The sequence below is a fragment of the Eleutherodactylus coqui genome, chromosome 1 (assembly GCF_035609145.1).
Source record: "Eleutherodactylus coqui strain aEleCoq1 chromosome 1, aEleCoq1.hap1, whole genome shotgun sequence".
In the NCBI taxonomy this organism is placed as follows: Eukaryota; Metazoa; Chordata; class Amphibia; order Anura; family Eleutherodactylidae; genus Eleutherodactylus; species Eleutherodactylus coqui.
Window position 1 is genome coordinate 169,392,353 of NC_089837.1, and position 17,822 is coordinate 169,410,174.

At 42.2% G+C, this 17,822-nt stretch overlaps 1 protein-coding gene across 1 annotated transcript in view; it reads right to left on the minus strand.

Annotated features, from left to right (window-relative positions):
* Positions 1-17,822, minus strand: part of CSMD1 (CUB and Sushi multiple domains 1) — a 1,401,348-nt gene that overhangs the window by 911,801 nt on the left and 471,725 nt on the right. The window contains exon 4 of the mRNA XM_066607269.1: positions 14,042-14,236. Coding sequence (XP_066463366.1) covers positions 14,042-14,236 — 195 coding nt within the window. The remainder of the gene's footprint in view (positions 1-14,041; positions 14,237-17,822) is intronic.

Below are 17,822 nucleotides of genomic sequence, written 5' to 3' on the forward strand. Positions count from 1 at the left end.
GCTGCCTGTGATTGGCTGAGCTTATATGTAAAGCCCTTCCCTGAAAAACAATTCAGGTGTGCCAGCAAACTATTGCTTTCAACGGAGCCGCCGGCAGCAGCTGCGGCTCCATTGAAAACAATGTGTGCATTTCCTGTGGTGCACACATGTCCTATCTTCGCAGGCGCGCACCTGCATAGTACGGACATGTGCACACACCATAGGGAATGCATTGTTGCAAATAGAAGTGTGTTTTTGTGCGTGCGTATGTACGCACAAAAACACGCTTGTGTGAACGCACCCTAAGCCCTTAGTCAGACAGGCGCTTTTTCGCGTGATTTGCGCATGCGTCCGGCGATTTTATAAAACCATTGCTTTGCAATGGTATCGGACACATGAGCGCTTTTTATGCGCTCGTCCGATAAATTATAGAACAGAAATTGCAGATCGCACCTATCTGCGATCTGCGATTCCTGTTCTCTTCTCTATATGCGCTCAATGGGGCCGGCGGCAGTAGCGCCGACCCCATTGAGAGCATATACTAGACAAATCATTCTTCTCTGCCACAGCTGTAACAGCTGTGGCAGAGAAGAACGATGTTTGCCCATTGAATTCAATGGAGCCAGCAATACAGCCGGCTCCATTGAAAGCAATGGGCTGCCGGCGATCGCGGGATGAATTGTCGGGAAGGGCTTAAATATATAAGCCCCTCCCTGCAATTCATCCAGAAATGTGTAAAAAAAAATATATATATATATATACTCACCTTGTCCCGGCAGACGGAGTTCAGCTCGGCCGGCCGGCAGTGGGTGTGAGTGGGTGTGAGTGAGAGCTGCCCCTGATTGGTCCCTGCGCTGAGCCAATGGGTGTGAGTGGGTGTGAGTGAGAGCTGCCCCTGATTGGTCCCTGCGCTGAGCCAATCAGAGGCAGCTCTCACTCACACCCATTCATGGATTCATGCGCATCCCTGCAAATTCACACACCTGCAAAAGATAAGACATCCATCCGCTCACCAGGATGATCCCTGCTGCACATAAATATTCCCTGCGGGGAGTCCCCTCAACACTGTACAAAACCATGTATCTATTTAGAACCATTGGTTCCCTATGCTGTGTTTACATGTCCGTGTTTTACAGGTGTGCAAATGCCAGTGCTGTGCTTTAATATTCCCAGCAGGGAGTTCCTTTGTCACTGAAGACTGTCACAGTACTGTCACAGTGCTCAGTGACAAGGGGACTCACCGTGGGGAGTAAACAATCCCCTGCTACAGCTGTCACAGCTGTGGCAGAGAATCGAGATGATCTCCCATTGCTTTTAATGGGGTCCCCGCTACTGCCGGTGGCCCCATTGAAAGTAATGGGATGCAGGCAACCACTGCAGTGACTTTTGGGAAAGGCCTTTAAACATAAGCCCTTCCCTGCAAATCATCCTTAGCTTGTGTAAAAACATTTTAAAAATATATACTCACCTCTCTGCCCCTGTCGGGGTTTGGCGCATCTAACCGCTTGGCTTCCCTGCACTGTACTGAAACTCTTTCAGCAGGTGGGGATTTAAAATCCCCACCTCCTGAAAGGGTTGTGTCTGATTGGCTGAGCGCTCAGCCATTCACAGGCAGTGGTCAACTGTCATTCAATCAGACACAGCCCTTTCAGCAGGCAGGTTTTTAAATCCCCACCTTCTCTAAGAGCTTCAATACAGTGCAGGTAAGACAAGTGGCTAGATGCGCATGAGCCCCGATGGCGGGGGAGAGGTAAGTATAAATATTTTTTTTAATTTTTTACACAAGCAAGGGATGCTTTTAAGGGAAGGGCTTATATTTCAAGCCCTTCCCCGAAAATCACTGTGGTTTGTGTCTGCAGCCCATTGCTTTCAAAGCAATGGGCACAGAGCTTCGTTCACGTGTTTTTTGCACATCCGTGCAGCGCTGCTTTTTGCGCAGCACAGATATGTGCAAAACAACGCTCATGTGAACGAGGCCTTAGGATACATATATGTTTGAATTTATTAATTGCTAATTTTCCAACCACAAATGTTAGATGTTTTCGTCCAAGACTTTACTACTCTTTCAGTAAAAATTTCCTGACATTGCTTCTGAATTTTCTGCCAACTAATGTCAGATTGTGCCCCTTGTTCTAGTACTTAGTTTCCTAATATAAACATTTTCTTCCTCTAACATATTTAAATGTTTTGATAATTCGTACCCTTTCCCTTCTATTCTCTAGGCTATACAAATTTAGTTGTTTAAGTTTTTCCTGATCATTTTTGTTCTTGAGACCTTGCACCATTCTTTCCATACAAATATGCTCTTGTTTTAAAAAAAAAAAAAGATCTCTGGAACTACCTCAAAAAGACACAAAATCTCCACCAAAATAGAAACCTTCTCTTCTTGAGAAAAACTGGATCAAAGTTGAACGCCAAAGGTTTCCTAAAGTACTAAACTAATAACTGTTATTTTTCTTATTGCAACCTTGAGTTATTCTGCTTACTACATGTCATTATATTTTTGCCTTGCTACAGTGTTATTTCCTCCAGCAGCAAAAGTCTTTGGTTCCTGATACCTCATACAATTTGTGCCTAGATTATTGCAATCTGTTTTTTTTTGTTCTGGTGACTTTTTGAATGATTTCTTTTCTTATCTGTCTTCCCTCATTAGAGGAGACATATGATTGTTCTACAGCCACTCTACAAAGGATTCACATAAAACCTGGACTCATATTTATCAGACTTTATCTTTTGAGCTTATTTGCTATAGCTTACATTGTTCAACCTTGCGGTTTATGTATGTTTCTCAGAATCAATGTTGCTCACTACTTCATGCTATGAATGGAGATATTGCATATACATCTCTATTAGAGATGAGCGAATATACTCGTTTCGAGTAATTACTAGAGATGAGCGAACGTACTCGTTACGAGTACTTACGCACCCGAGTACCGCCATTTTCGAGTACTTCAGTACTCGCGCGCAAATATTCGGGGGGCGCCGGGGGGCGGGGAGAGGCGTGGCGGTGCAGGGGGTAGCAGCGGGGAACAGGGGGGAGCCCTCTCTCTCTCCCTCTCCCTCTCCCCCCCACTCCCCACTGCTACCCCCCGTGCCGCCACGGCGGCCCCCGAATTTTTTCGCCCGAGTACGGAAGTACTCGGAATTCGCGGTATTCGGGCGAAAAAGGGGCGTGGCCGAGCACGTTCGCTCATCTCTAGTAATTACTCAATCGAGCACCGCGATTTTCGAGTACTTCCATACTCGGGTAAAAAGATTCAGGGGACGCCGGGGGGCGGGGTAGGTGTGGCGGAGCGGGGGGTAGCAGCGGGGAACAGGGGGGAGCCTTCTCTCTTCCTCTCCCCCCCACTCCCCGCTGCAACCCCCCACTCACCCACGGCGCTCCCCGAATCTTTTCGCCCGAGTACGGAAGTACTCGAAAATCGCGGGGCTCGGGCAAAAAAGGGGCGTGGCCGAGTAGCTTCGCTCATCTCTAATCTCTATGCAACACTATTAGAGATGAGCGAGGACCAAAATGCTCGGGTGCTCGTTACTCGGGACGAAAATTTCGCGATGCTCGAGGGTTCCTTTCGAATAACGAACCCCATTGAAGTCAATGGGCGACCCGAGCATTTTTGTATATTGCCGATGCTCGCTAAGGTTTCCATTTGTGAAAATCTGGGCAATTCAAGTAAGTGATGGGAACGACACAGCAACGGATAGGGCAGGCGAGGGGCTACATGTTGGGCTGCATCTCAAGTTCCCAGGTCCCACTATTAAGCCACAATAGCGGCAAGAGTGGGCCCCCCCAACAATTTTTACTTCTGAAAAGCCCTCATTAGCAATGCATACCTTAGCTAAGCACCACACTACCTCCAACAAAGCACAATCACTGCCTGCATGACACTCCGCTGCCACTTCTCCTGGGTTACATGCTGCCCAACCCCCCCCCCCCGCACGACCCAGTGTCCACAGCACACACCAAAGTGTCCCTGCGCAGCCTTCAGCTGCCCTCATGCCATGCCACACTCATGTCTATTTATAAGTGCGTCTGCCATGAGGAGGAACCGCAGGCACACACTGCAGAGGGTTGGCACGGCTAGGCAGCGACCCTCTTTAAAAGGGGCAGGATGATAGCCCACAATGCTGTACAGAAGCAATGAGAAATATAATCCTGTGCCACCGCCATCAGGAGCTGCACACGTGGGCATAGCAATGGGGAACCTATGTGCCACACACTATTCATTCTGTCAAGGTGTCTGCATGCCCCAGTCAGACTGCGGTTTTTTATAAATAGTGACAAGCAGGTACAACTCCGCAATGGGAATTCCGTGTGCACCCACAGCATGGGTGGCTCCCTGGAACCCATCGGCTGTACATAAATGTATCCCATTGCAGTGCCCTGGACAGCAGAGCTAACGTCAGATTAAATGCAGGTGGGCTTCGGCCCACACTGCATGCCCCAGTCAGGCTCGAGTTTTTTATAAGTATAGACAGGCACGTACATCTCCCTAATGGGAAGTCCATGTGGACCGACAGCATGGGTGGGTCCCAGGAAGCCACTGGCGGTACAAAAAATAAATCCCATTGCAGTGCCCAGCACAGCTGATGTAACGTCAGCTTTAATGCAGGTGGGCAAAAAATTAATTGGATTACACTGTAGGCGAGGGCCCAAAAAAATTGGTGTACCAACAGTACTAATGTACCTCAGAAAAATTGCCCATGCCCAACCAAGAGGGCAGGTGAAACCCATTAATCACTTTGGTTAATGTGGCTTAATTGGTAACTAGGCCTGGAGGCAGCCCAGTTAAAATAAAAATTGGTTCAGGTGCAAGTTTCAACGCTTTAATGAGCATTGAAACGTATAAAAATTGTTTACAAAAATTATATGACTGAGCCTTGTGGGCCTAAGAAAAATTGCCCGTTCGCCGTGATTACGTGAGGTTTCAGGAGGAGGAGCAGGAGGAGGATGAATAGAATACACAGATTGATGAAGCAAAAAGGTCCCCGTTTTTGATGGTGATAGAGAACGATGCTTCCATCCGCGGGTGCAGCCTACGTATTGCTTAGGTATCGCTGATGTCCGCTGGTGGAGAAGAGAAGTCTGGGGAAATCCAGGCTTTGTTCATCTTGATGAGTGTAAGCCTGTCGGCACTGTCGCTTGACAGGCGGGTACGCTTATCCGTGATGATTCCCCCAGCCGCACTAAACACCCTCTCTGACAAGACGCTAGCCGCAGGACAAGCAAGCACCTCCAGGGCATACAGCGCGAGTTCAAGCCACGTGTCCAGCTTCGACACCCAGTAGTTGTAGGGGGCAGAGGCGTCACCGAGGACGGTCGTGCGATCGGCTATGTACTCCCTCACCATCCTTTTACAGTGCTCCCGCCAACTCAGCCTTGACTGGGGAGCGGTGACACAGTCTTGCTGGGGAGCCATAAAGCTGGCAAAGGCCTTGGAGATTGTTCCCCTGCCTGCGCTGTACATGCTGCCTGATCTCTGCGCCTCCCCTGCTACCTGGCCCTCGGAACTGCACCTTCTGCCACTAGCGCTGTCGGTTGGGAATGTTACCATCAGTTTGTCCGCCAGGGTCCTGTGGTATAGCATCACTCTTGAACCCCTTTCCTCTTCGGGTATGAGAGTGGAAAGGTTCTCCTTATACCGTGGGTCGAGCAGTGTGTACACCCAGTAATCCGTAGTGGCCAGAATGCGTGTAACGCGAGGGTCTCGAGAAAGGCATCCTAACATGAAGTCAGCCATGTGTGCCAGGGTACCTGTACACAACACATGGCTGTCCTCACTAGGAAGATCACTTTCAGGATTCTCCTCCTCCTCCTCCTCCTCCTCAGGCCATACACGCTGAAAGGATGACAGGCAAGCAGCATGGGTACCCTCAGCAGTGGGCTAAGCTGTCTCTTCCCCCTCCTCCTTATGCTCCTCCCCCTCCTCCTCAACGCGCTGAGATATAGACATGAGGCTGCTCTGACTATCCAGCGACATACTGTCTTCCCCCGCCTCCGTTTCCGAGTGCAAAGCGTGAGGGTGTGGGTGCAGGCCGGTAGGCACTCGTGCCTGTGTCCTCAGAGGGGGGTTGGATCTCAGTGGCAGGTTGGGGCACAGGGGGAGAGGCAGTGGTGCAAACCGGAGGCGGTGAACGGCCTTCGTCCCACCTTGTGGGGTGCTTGGCCATCATATGCCTGCGCATGCTGGTGGTGGTGGCTCCCCAGCTGATCTTGGCACGACAAAGGTTGCACACCACTGTTCGTCGGTCGTCAGGCGTCTCTGTGAAAAACTGCCACACCTTAGAACACCTTGGTCTCTGCAGGGTGGCATGGCGCGAGGGGGCGCTTTGGGAAACAGTTGGTGGATTATTCGGTCTGGCCCTGCCTCTACCCCTGGCCACCGCACTGGCTCGGCCTGTGCCCACACCCTGACTTGGGCCTCCGCGTCCTCGCCCGCGTCCACGTCCTCTAGGCCTACCCCTACCCCTCAGCATGCTGTATTACCAGTAGTGCAGAAACAGAATGCTGTAATTAAATGTGCCGCTTATTGGCCTGTGGTTGGAGGCTGACTTCGCTTACGGAACGCACAGCAGAGCCAGGAAAGAATTTTGCGCAAGCCTGCTGTAACACTTAGCTGGCTGCGTATGAATTAGGACAACTACCCCCAGCAGAGACCCAGTACACTGAGGACGGTCACAGGCAGCCCAAATAGATTTTTTTTCCCAAATGTTTTTGGAATGGCCCACTGCCTATATACACTAAATGTCTTCTGTCCCTGCCTCACCACTACTGGCCCTGGACTATGTAAAATTACTGCAGACTGTTTCACTATGGACAGAAGGACCATTGGGGTTCTTGAAGCCTAAAATAACTCCTAACACTCTCCCTATAGCAACTCCAGCAAGACAGCACTTTCCCTGAACTATGTCAGAATGCATCTGTGGCGAGCCGCGGGAGGGGCCGATTTATATACTCGGGTGACACCTGATCTCGCCAGCCACTCACTGCAGGGGGGTGGTATAGGGCTTTAATGTCGCAGGGGGAAGTTGTAATGCCTTTCCTGTCTTTCTATTGGCCAGAAAAGCGTGCTAACGTCTCAGAGATGAAAATGAAAGTGACTCGAACATCGCGTGGTTCTCGCATCTAGTAACGAGCATCTCGAACACGCTAATACTCGAACGAGTATCAAGCTCGTACGAGTATGTTCGCTCATCTCTAAACACTATCCAAAATTGTTTCTGCTATTGTATATTCTCAATCCTTCATATTTTCCTATTGGTGTTTAAAATTTAATCACTTAATGTAAAAGGCTTAATAGCCCATTCCAATGTTCTATATGCTGGGGAGAAGCTAGAAAACAAAATTGTTATATTATGTGTTCAGTAAACCCACTTAAAGGAACCCGTTTCTATCAGAATGCAAGATATTTACTTCCCCCAGTCATTTTTCACACACTATTAACAACAAATAAAGTTTTTATTACTGTCAGAACTGCCTTAGACTTCAAATGACTGAATGTAACTCAGATATAAAGGGTAGGTATTTTAATGTGTTTAAATTAATAACTTTCCAAACTTTCAGGATACTATCCTTACATTATATGCAGCAAATACACATAAGACTATTTTCTTGAAAGAAGCACCACAACAGTATACATCCACCTGACAAATTTAATTTGTGGAGATTTCAATATAATATATACCTATTAATTGTATTAAAATGTATGTTTCTCTCGCTAAAATCCCTGATCTCTAAGTCAATATTTAAGGAGGATCTTTATGATGTTTGGTTTTAAAAATACATCACTATTGTGATCTTTATTCTGATAGTGTTACCATACCATAAGGGAGACTGTCAGCTTTCAACACAGATAATCTATAGTTGTGGATTAACATCAATACAGATTGGATCTTGAGTGCTGCAAATCCTGAGGTGTTTACTGAAGGTGGCAAGGTGGAGGTGATCCTGATGGGGACTATATCCATTTTACCTTGACCTACAGCAGTGATGTTTCTGTTGCATGCTAATATTCAAAAATATTAAGAATCCTGATTTGTTTTAAAAAACATATGTATCTTTGTTTCTGAAATTTTAGACAACATCTCTATTCTAAAAAAACAACAAATCACCCGGACTCCATGGTTTACCAAATAATTACTATAAAAAAATGTGCTCATGTTTTGGCTTTCTTTCTTCTCAAAATATTTGATCATTTTATTCAAAAAGGCTCTCGCCCCCCTAAAATGTTATATGTTCTAATCATTAGTCTTTCCAAGGCTGGCAAGTCTCAAAACAACCCTGCCAATTTTAGATCCATTTTGTTGCTAAACTCAGATCAATAAATTTATATGAAAATTCTTGCCTTTAGGTTAGTTGTGCTTCCTGAATGAATTCAAAATGATCAATAAGGATTTGTCAAAAACAGACAAACTTTAGAGGCAACCAGATATGTTATTAATATAAGTGAAAAAGCTGAATATATTTGAATTCATTCTGTTTCTTTCTTTATATACAAAGGCGTCCCAAAAAAATCCACTGGGTTTATATACTGTCTGTCCTTCAAATATTTTACTCCATGATCATTTTTCCCAAAGTCTTTTATTTCTTTTGCAGTTTTCTTTTGCAATTCCACTTTCTATCTCAAAAATATCCAATATCTTATACAACCACTTATTTGGAGGGAAAAGAAACCCAAAGTCAAAGCTGATATATTGTTGTTCCGTCAAAATAAAGGAGGCCTTAGTTCTTCATTATTATTAAATATTATATTTTCAAATATTGGGTATCAATGGAAATCTTTGAAATCACATTTATTATCCCACCTATTTTTGGACACACTGCTCTCTACTAATTTGGCAACCGTGTAGGCCACTATAAACATTTGGAATGTCATAGCTGAAAATAAACGCTTTTTCCTTTCATGAATACAATATATACATTTTGGAGGTTGCAATTTGAGACCTTTTATGTTTTAGACAGGAAGTCAGTAGGTATCACCCATGTTTACCAATTATGGTCCAATGAGATCTAACCACCTAAATTAAGATTTTAGATTTGCAAATTTCTTCAAATTCACCATATAATTTAATACCTCTTGCAGAATTACTATTTTCTATAAATTAGGTACCTGGCTATATTCTTGTCATGGCTCTACCAAAGGACTATCAGTCTGCTACAAAATTTGAAATACCTCTTCTGTGGATCCATTAAAAGGTTTGAAAAAGCAGTAGGAAAGAGATCTACATGTAACCATTTCACACAAACAATGATCTAATGCCAAATTATCTACCTTTCAGTATCTAAATGCGCTAACCAGCTTTAACCCCTTATTGCCACAGGTCGTAAGTGTACGTTCTGTCTGCAAGGTACTTAATGCAACAGCGCTCAGCCAATCAGATACAGCCCTTTCTGCCTGCTGAAAGAGCTTCAGAGCAGTGCAGGGAAAAAACAGGCTGGATGCACCTGAGGCCCGGCAGCTGAGGAGAGGTGATTATAATTTTTTTTCATCTTTAACACATTCTAGTGATAATTTTCAGGGAAGGGCTTATATTTAAAGCCCTTCTCCAAAAATCCATGCAGAGCTTGCCAGAAGCCTATTTTTTTCATTGGGACTGCAGAAGTGCTGGTCTCATTGAAAGCAATGGGAGAACATTGACAGCTGTGACAGGGGATTCTTTATGCCCCTCGGGGAATCCCCTTGGGCACTGATTCCTGTGACAGTGCTATCACAGTGTTCAGTGACAAGGGGACCCCATGTGGAATACTTACACAGCAGTGGCGGAGAGGTGAGTATTTTGTATATATATATATATATATATATATATATATATATATATATATATATATATATATATATATTTATTTATTTATTTATTTATTTTTTTACACAAACAGGGATGATTTTCAGGGAAGGGCTTCTAGTTAAAGCTCTTCCCTGAAAATCACTGCAGGGGTTGCCGGCAGCCCATTGCTTGCAATGGGGCAGTCAGCAGGAGCCGCGGCCCCACTGAAGGCAATGGGCACTTACCTGCATTCATGCATGTTTGTGCACGTACGTGGGTGCGCACTTTTGTGTGCACCTATGTATAGCACACGCTCGTGTGAATGCACCCTTAACGACTCGTACAACAAATTTAACACACGTTTTATACTTTTTAGCACGGCAAAAAAAACAATATGCTTATTTTTTTCTTTTGCCTCCCAAAAAGCAAGGTAAAAGTGATTTTAAAAGCTGTGTGCACCCCAAAATGATACCCATAAAAACTACAGCTCGTCTCACAAAAAACAAGCCCTCACAGAGCTCAGTCCAAGGAAAAATAAAAGTTATAGGACTTTGAATGCAGTGGTTTAAAAGATAAAATTATTTCCAAAAAAGGGTTCTTATTGTGGAAAAGTGGAAAAACCTAAAAAAAAGAATTTTCGTATTGTTGTAATCATACTGACCCACAGAAAAAATGTATTGTATCATTTATGCTGCATGATTAACGCTGTAAACTTTGAACTGAAATGTATCAACCTATTTTCAAATACTCAAATTAATTTCCTGTTCCATTTTATGATGCTTTCACTGCAGCACTGTGCTTATGGTTAATTATATAATTATAACTAGAAATATAATTAGTATGCGACAAATCATATAAATCAAAAATGATAAAGTCAATGCAATTGTAGCAGGATTTAGAAAAGCTACAGTAAATTAAAATACTGCCTATAAACTAGTTTTGTAGAAATACATTCCATATTACTTTATTTTTCATACAGCATGTTACTTAAAATTTACAATTTCATCTTCTCTGGTTCAAGTTAGTCTTTATTTAATATGTTTTTGACTATTAAATATTATTTTATCACACTGATTTTACTAAGGGCTCAGTCAGATGAGCGATTTTTATGTGTGCTTAAAAAGAGCACATCTAAACTAACCAATGGGTTCCTATAGCAGCGCTCACATGAGAGAGTATAGGTGTGCTAAACAAAGCGCACCTAACAAAGATAGGACAGCATTTCAGGAGTTTCCATTGACTCCTATGGAACCAGGAGTTAATAGAAACTCCTGCGCTGGAAATAGATTCTTAGCTGCTTACAGGAGGACATTTAAAACATACTACCCAGAATGCTCCTTTTAAATGTCCCGCTGTAAACTCCTATTAGTACAAATGGGGATGAGGTGACTTCCGAGGGTTCCCTTAATTCTGGCAGAGACTAACAGGAATTTACAACGAGACATTTAAAAGTGCTTCTGGACAGCAGGGTATTCATCCTGGCCCCCTGCTGGGCAATTGCCCAGCAGCATGGGCACTATGGGACTACCTCCTCCTATCTCCCCAAGGAGATTCCCTATAGTGGGGCCAGAGTTACAGGGCTTCGCCGAAGGGCTTTTCCAGAGAGCGTGGGATGAGGCTAAATGGATTCACCCCTAGCATTACCCCTCTAGCGCTGCCCCCTCTATGGCTTGCTATAGGGAATCTCTGTGGGAATCTTTATAGCCCTGCCCACTCATTCAAGCTCTGCCCATTCTCTCTGCCCTATGGAGATATCCCTTGGGATTTCCCCATAGCAGGGGGATAGAGGGGAGCTATGGTGGATTTCACCCCAGCAGGGAGAAAGAGCATAGCAATGGGGGATTAACCCATAGCTCTGCTCTCTTCCTGCTCTGGGGAAATCCCAAAGTCCTGCGGGGCTTCTTCTCTCTCTCTCTCCTCCAGAAGCAGCTGCACTTCTCCAAGTGCAGCTTCTCCAGGGAATGGGCAAATTTTAAGCACATGAAGATCAGCTCTTCTGTGCTTAGAAATTTTGCCCAGCCAAGCCTTTTGCGACATGTGTTTTTTTAAAGTTTTTTTATTTAAGCGTGCCTACTCGTGCCCTAAAAAAATCACTCGTCTGACCGAGCCCTTAAATGAAATCTTGGAGAAAATTTTTTTTCCAGCCCTTTTTGTTTATTCACTCATTGTAGTAGTTGTAATATATTTCAGCTACATGTTTCCAAAAATTGCGATATTCCATGCAAGACAATGAGAGCGATTTACTAAGCTAAATACGCCAGAATTTTGGCTCAATTTGCTCCAAAAATTGGCGAATGTACCTTGTATCACATTTATTATTTAAGGGCAATTTACACGGGGACTATTGCACAAAATTCATTCAAACAAGCAAATTTGCGTGATAATCATTGTGTCTAAATGCACAGCCATTGTACACTACTTGTTTGCCGTTCACTTTCAACCAGAATGAAAATCGTTGCTGGCTCGCTGACTTGTTGCTGAGTGTAAACATTCCCTGCTCAGCGTTTTACATAGAATGGGAAGTGCTGAGCAGGAAGCCAAGGTTAATCTGCCTGTTTAAATGCTCTGTATAAGTGGTAACAACTTAGCAGTGACGTCAGTGCTTGTGCAGGCATTTAGACAGCTGTCTTCCTGTTTAAATGGTATATTAAACAGAAAATAAATCAATAGTATCTGTGCAAATGTAAAAGGAGCAATAAACCCCTGATGCTGCTAACGAACGAACAACATCTACCAAGCCATTATAAATTAGCAGTAATTAGCTGCTCCTATAACATTAATATCCAGATAATATAACATTGCAAGTGTGCAGTGGAAGCTTCAACAAACAAGTTGTGCTTGGACTCCCTCTGTTATACATATTTTGTATGTGTTTTAGACACTTTTAGAACTTCACTAGTCAAAGTTTGTGACTTAGAGGAAAAGGGGCATAACTAAGTTGGAAGGGCGTTGCTTAAAAATGCAACAACATGCACCAATATTTTGGCGCAAAATATTAGCAAAAAGTAATCTAACCAATAGTTGGTATAAAATTAGATAACAGGGACTAAATATCTTGCAAGATGTGCCACATTTTTCATAGAGTGGATGGGCACTACAGTGATTTGAAATATCTTTACTATAGATGAGCGAGTATACTCGCTAAAGGCAATTGCTCGAGTGAGCATTGCCTTTAGTGAGTATCTCCCTCCGCTCGAGACTGCAGGTTCGGGTGCCGGCAGCGGGCACGGAGCTGCGGGGGAGATCTCTCTCTCCCTCTCTCCCCCCCGCTCCCTCCTGCTGACAGCCGACAGCCGCTACCCACCGCTCCCCCGCGCCGGCACCCGAACCTTTTGTCTCGAGCGGGGGAGATACTCGCTAAAGGCAGTGCTCGCTCGAGCAATTGCCTTTAGCGAGTATACTCGCTCATCTCTAATTTTTACTTTACTTTCTAAATATTAAACAAGATTAGTTAATCTGCCTCAACATTTCTAAATGTTAACACAATTTATAAAGATCGTCCACCTGTAAATGACTGATGACTTATCCTCAAGATACAGTAGGTTATCAATAGGTTATCGACGGGGGCCTGCTACCTGAACCTCCTGCCAATCAGCACTTCCCTGGGCCACTTTGTAATTTTATGGAGCCACAAGCAAATAGTTCTATACACAGTGCAGTGCCCCGGCATTTGATTGCAAGCATAGATACCATTGATGTAAAAGTGAGCACCAGTTTTGCTGAACAGATGAAAAGCAAGAAAGAGGGAAAAGGAAAGAAGGAATATTTGTGTATTTTCTCCTATTTTGATCTCTTAGGCGAGTTTCTATTAACTACTATGTCATGGCAAGGTTCAAGATCATCTGGGCTAGCAGGCTGCTTAATTACAAAAGAATACTATGGCATAATTTTAATTTAAGCAGAGTGCTCTGCCTATATCACAACTTAGAATGCCTATGGCATTGGTAGAGGCACAGAGCCTGGAATTCTGTAGTCTCTGCGAAAGGAAAAAGTTATGAAATGTTAAATTTTCAAACAAAATTCCATTTTGTTAGATTTCTTTATTCGGAGATGCACCATACATGTTTTACAGATTAAGAACTAAACCTGATTCAGCACTCTCATGAACCAAAGCGTTGTATTGTTATTAAACTACACTTCTAATTGGTTGCTCAGTTCCTTAATTTACTATGCAACCTCTATAAAGAAAATACTTTTTGCAACTATTACAATAATTACATTGCAGGTTAAATCTTTTTTCAATATTTTAAAAATATTTTCATAAGATAAGGAACAAAAGTAATCGGATGACAAATCTTACCTCTGCAAAATGGTGATGGAAAATCCCAAGAAGCACCATTTCCTGGACTTACTATACATGTCAAGGTAGAATGGCCCTCAAGAATATAACCAGCTAGACAGTTGTATCGGATCTTATCTCCAATGTTGAATCTTGTTCCATGCAGAACTCCTTTAATTATTTCTCCAGGATTTCCACAAGTATGACTTGGCAACACTAAAAAGGACAGAAAACAACAATTACTTTTTCAGTAAAATAACCAATAACAAGGTTGTTTAAGCAATAGAGGAAACAGAAAAAGTAAAGTAATCTGAAAATTAAATGCAAAAAAAATTTGTGAAACCCTAATCCCAAACAATCTGTGAAATATAAATGTTAATTTGTACATGGAAAGTGGAACTGCAGTTTAACGTTCATCAATTTATATAGGGAGAGTACTATTTATTACAAAACAATAAATATATTTATTGAAATCCATATAAACCTCAAGAAGACAGCTCTAGATAATGTTATCACACATACAAAAATTATTCTTCTGAACGTATGATTTTATGTCACTAATGAAGGTATTTTTGTTATTTCCCCCATGTCAGTACTGTTTTATCACTCATGTCCCTTTTTTATTTCAGGGTATCTAGGGTGTTCAGTGATGTTCCGCATGTGGGGGAGCCCTTGTTATTGGGTTGTAGCCCTGTTTTATGCAAAACGGAATTACGGACAGTATAGGGCCAACTGAATACAGACATGCATATACCGAAAACCGATTGATCGGCCCACATACCTCAGATGGGACAGTTTCCATCCTAAACACATCAAAAAGTCCATTGTCTACAGCCAGGACATCAGGTACAACCAGATCTGCTCCAATCCAACAGACAGAGAGGAACATGTATACCATCTTAAAAGGACTTTTAAAAATCAGGGCTACCATCTCACCTCAATTGATGACCAAATCACCGGAGCCATCAGAATAGCCAGAAATCAACTACTCCAATACACAGAGAAGGAAGGAAACAATCATGTACCTCCCAGTAGTGAACTACAATTCACAGCTAGAGGTACTAAGGAAAACCACAAAGAAACTCCATCATATCCTACACAAGGATGACCATCTGAAAACCATATTCCTAGACCCTCCCCTTCTGTGTTACAGGCAACCTCCAAATTTGAGGAACTTTATAATCAGGAGCACATTGCCCTCTGACACACAAAAAAACTTAGCCCTGCAACGTAATGAGCTGTAAGACCTGCTCACATTTACTGGCCATGGTTATGATACAAATCTCCAACACACAACAGGACTATAAGATCCCGAGGACATTCACGTGTTCCATGTACAATGTTGTGTATCTGATCTTGTGCAGTAAATGTCCTGTTGAGGTCCTTTATGATGGAAAAACAGGACAAAAACTGAAAGGAAGCATGAGGTCTCACCACCACACAATTAAACAGAGGGAGACAAAATTACCTGTGGCCAAGCACTTTTCCAGTCATGGATACAATGTAGAACACATGAAAGTTCTTATACTTAAAAGCAATTTCAGATCACAAAGCCAGAGAAGAATTTGGGAGTATAAACATATAACAACTTCTGACACTTTCAATAGAGGGTTAAATTCCTCCAGAGGATTCACGCGTGAATGGGATGTATAATATATATTTATAGCACAGATAATATTGCTGGTCTGGTGATCCCCTAACACTAATTCAGAGACCATAAAACCTTCACATCTTTATCAGTGTACTTTTTATGTATGTTTTTATTTCACTACTAATCCTGTTGTAGTACCCTTTCAAGTGCAAATTAATCACATCCATGTCTGTGCCTTTTTATAAGTGCCATATATATATATATATATATATATATATATATATATATATATATATATATATATAATTTCATTATTCCTGAGGAAGGACGCTGAGAGGATCAAAAGCTTGCTATAACACCATGTATTTTTGTTAGCCATTAAAAGGTATCATATCTACAAGATTACTTGGTTTCTCTTGCTGGGAACAATCGTATTTTCCTGAATAAAATGTCACAAAAACTGCACATAGAATACCAGCCTAAACTATTTTGTGGTTCATAGAATCCATACTTACAGCATGTGAAACATTGCAATTATTTTGTCTATTTTGGTCTTCAGTATTTAAAATGCAATTTCTGCATACATGACTTTTCTTATGATTATAACTTTGATAATTAACTTTTGATAAAATTGAGTTTCAATGAAAATCTTGTGCATCATAAAAAGCAGTGCTTCGAAAAAGAAAAAAAGCTTTAATATTCTTAGGCATTCTGGTACTTTTCACACAGACACGTTCAATTACTATGTGTACACTCACACCAAGATAAGGTCAGAGATATGAAACAAAATACATTGCCTTGTTCACCTGTGCTTAAACAAAACAATAACCCCCCTAAAAAACTGTTTTGTGTGATGAAAATAAATCAATTTCTGTACCCAAGAGTAGTTCCAGTATCATCCTGTTACGTATCCATTTCTACAGAGACCTAACACTCCATTAATTATTTATATATCACCGGGAAACTAAGTGTTACTTGCTAACATGGAACTGCACTATGTTAACACAGGACACATCTCTAGAGTATTGTCTCAGAAAGCATTTTCTTTTTTCATCTTTCTTCCTAAAATTGTGGATATGAATCACATATCTTGTACTAGTAACATTTAATAGCAAAATCTACACTATGTCAACTCTGTAGGCTTACTGCACATGCATTTTATTTAATTGCCTGTTAATGCAACTTATCTTTTTCAAGGTAAATTAATGAAATACACTGGAAGAGCCAGTTACAACAGTAGTATTGATACAAATCGTGGATAAATAGTTAAAATTTTTTAATAAAACAAGATATTTACAACTATCCCATTATGCATGTAATAAAGACAGCAAGGCATTCTTTAAGTGCTGCAATTAATGTTGGAATTTTCTTACTCTGTAGATTACTGCACATTGTAATCCCCAGTTTTTGAAGTATCTATATAGTGACAAATGTCTCTTTCTACTCAATAAACTTACTCTAAGCATTTCTAATTTTTAATGCAGAACACAGCTTGAAAATAACTGTCAATAAGATTGAATTTTGATCAAAATATGTGAGCCCATCTGATACATCAAAACAACCTTGCAGATGGAACTCTACACTGACAGACTCGCCTCTCTTTAGGTCTAGGCCTATAAATGAATTCAGGGAAAGTGGTATCCAGCTATATACCTTAGTTAAAAGGCTTGGAATACCTATCAGCTATCACACCTGTCTTTTCTGCTCCAGAGGAGATGAACAGGAAGAAAAAACATAAAAAGAAAATAACACCATCAAGACAGTCATTACCATTTGCCTCGCTGCACTGGGGTCCTAGGTTCAAATCTGTACAAGGGCAGCATCATTTTGGACTTTGTATGTTCTCTTACTTTGTCTCCTCCTCCAGAGAAGGAAGCTAAAGCATGGTGGTTCAGTGGTTACACTGCTGCTTTCCAGTGCTGGAGTTGTAGGTTCAAATCTGTCCAAGGGCATCACCTGGATGCTGTTTTTACATTCTCTTTATGCTTATTTTTCCTATTCTACTCCTCAGGAACACTAAGAATATGTGTGCTGTTTCAGTTGGTAGCACTGCAGCCTTGCAGTGCTGGATTTGTAGACTCAAATCTGACCAAGAGCAACAACTGTGTGGAGTTTTTCAAAGCCTATGCAGATGTTATTCTTTGTGGGATTTGTCAGTGAAGCTGATTTGAAAACCATGGAAGTATAATGTAAGTCAGAATGGTCTTTCCT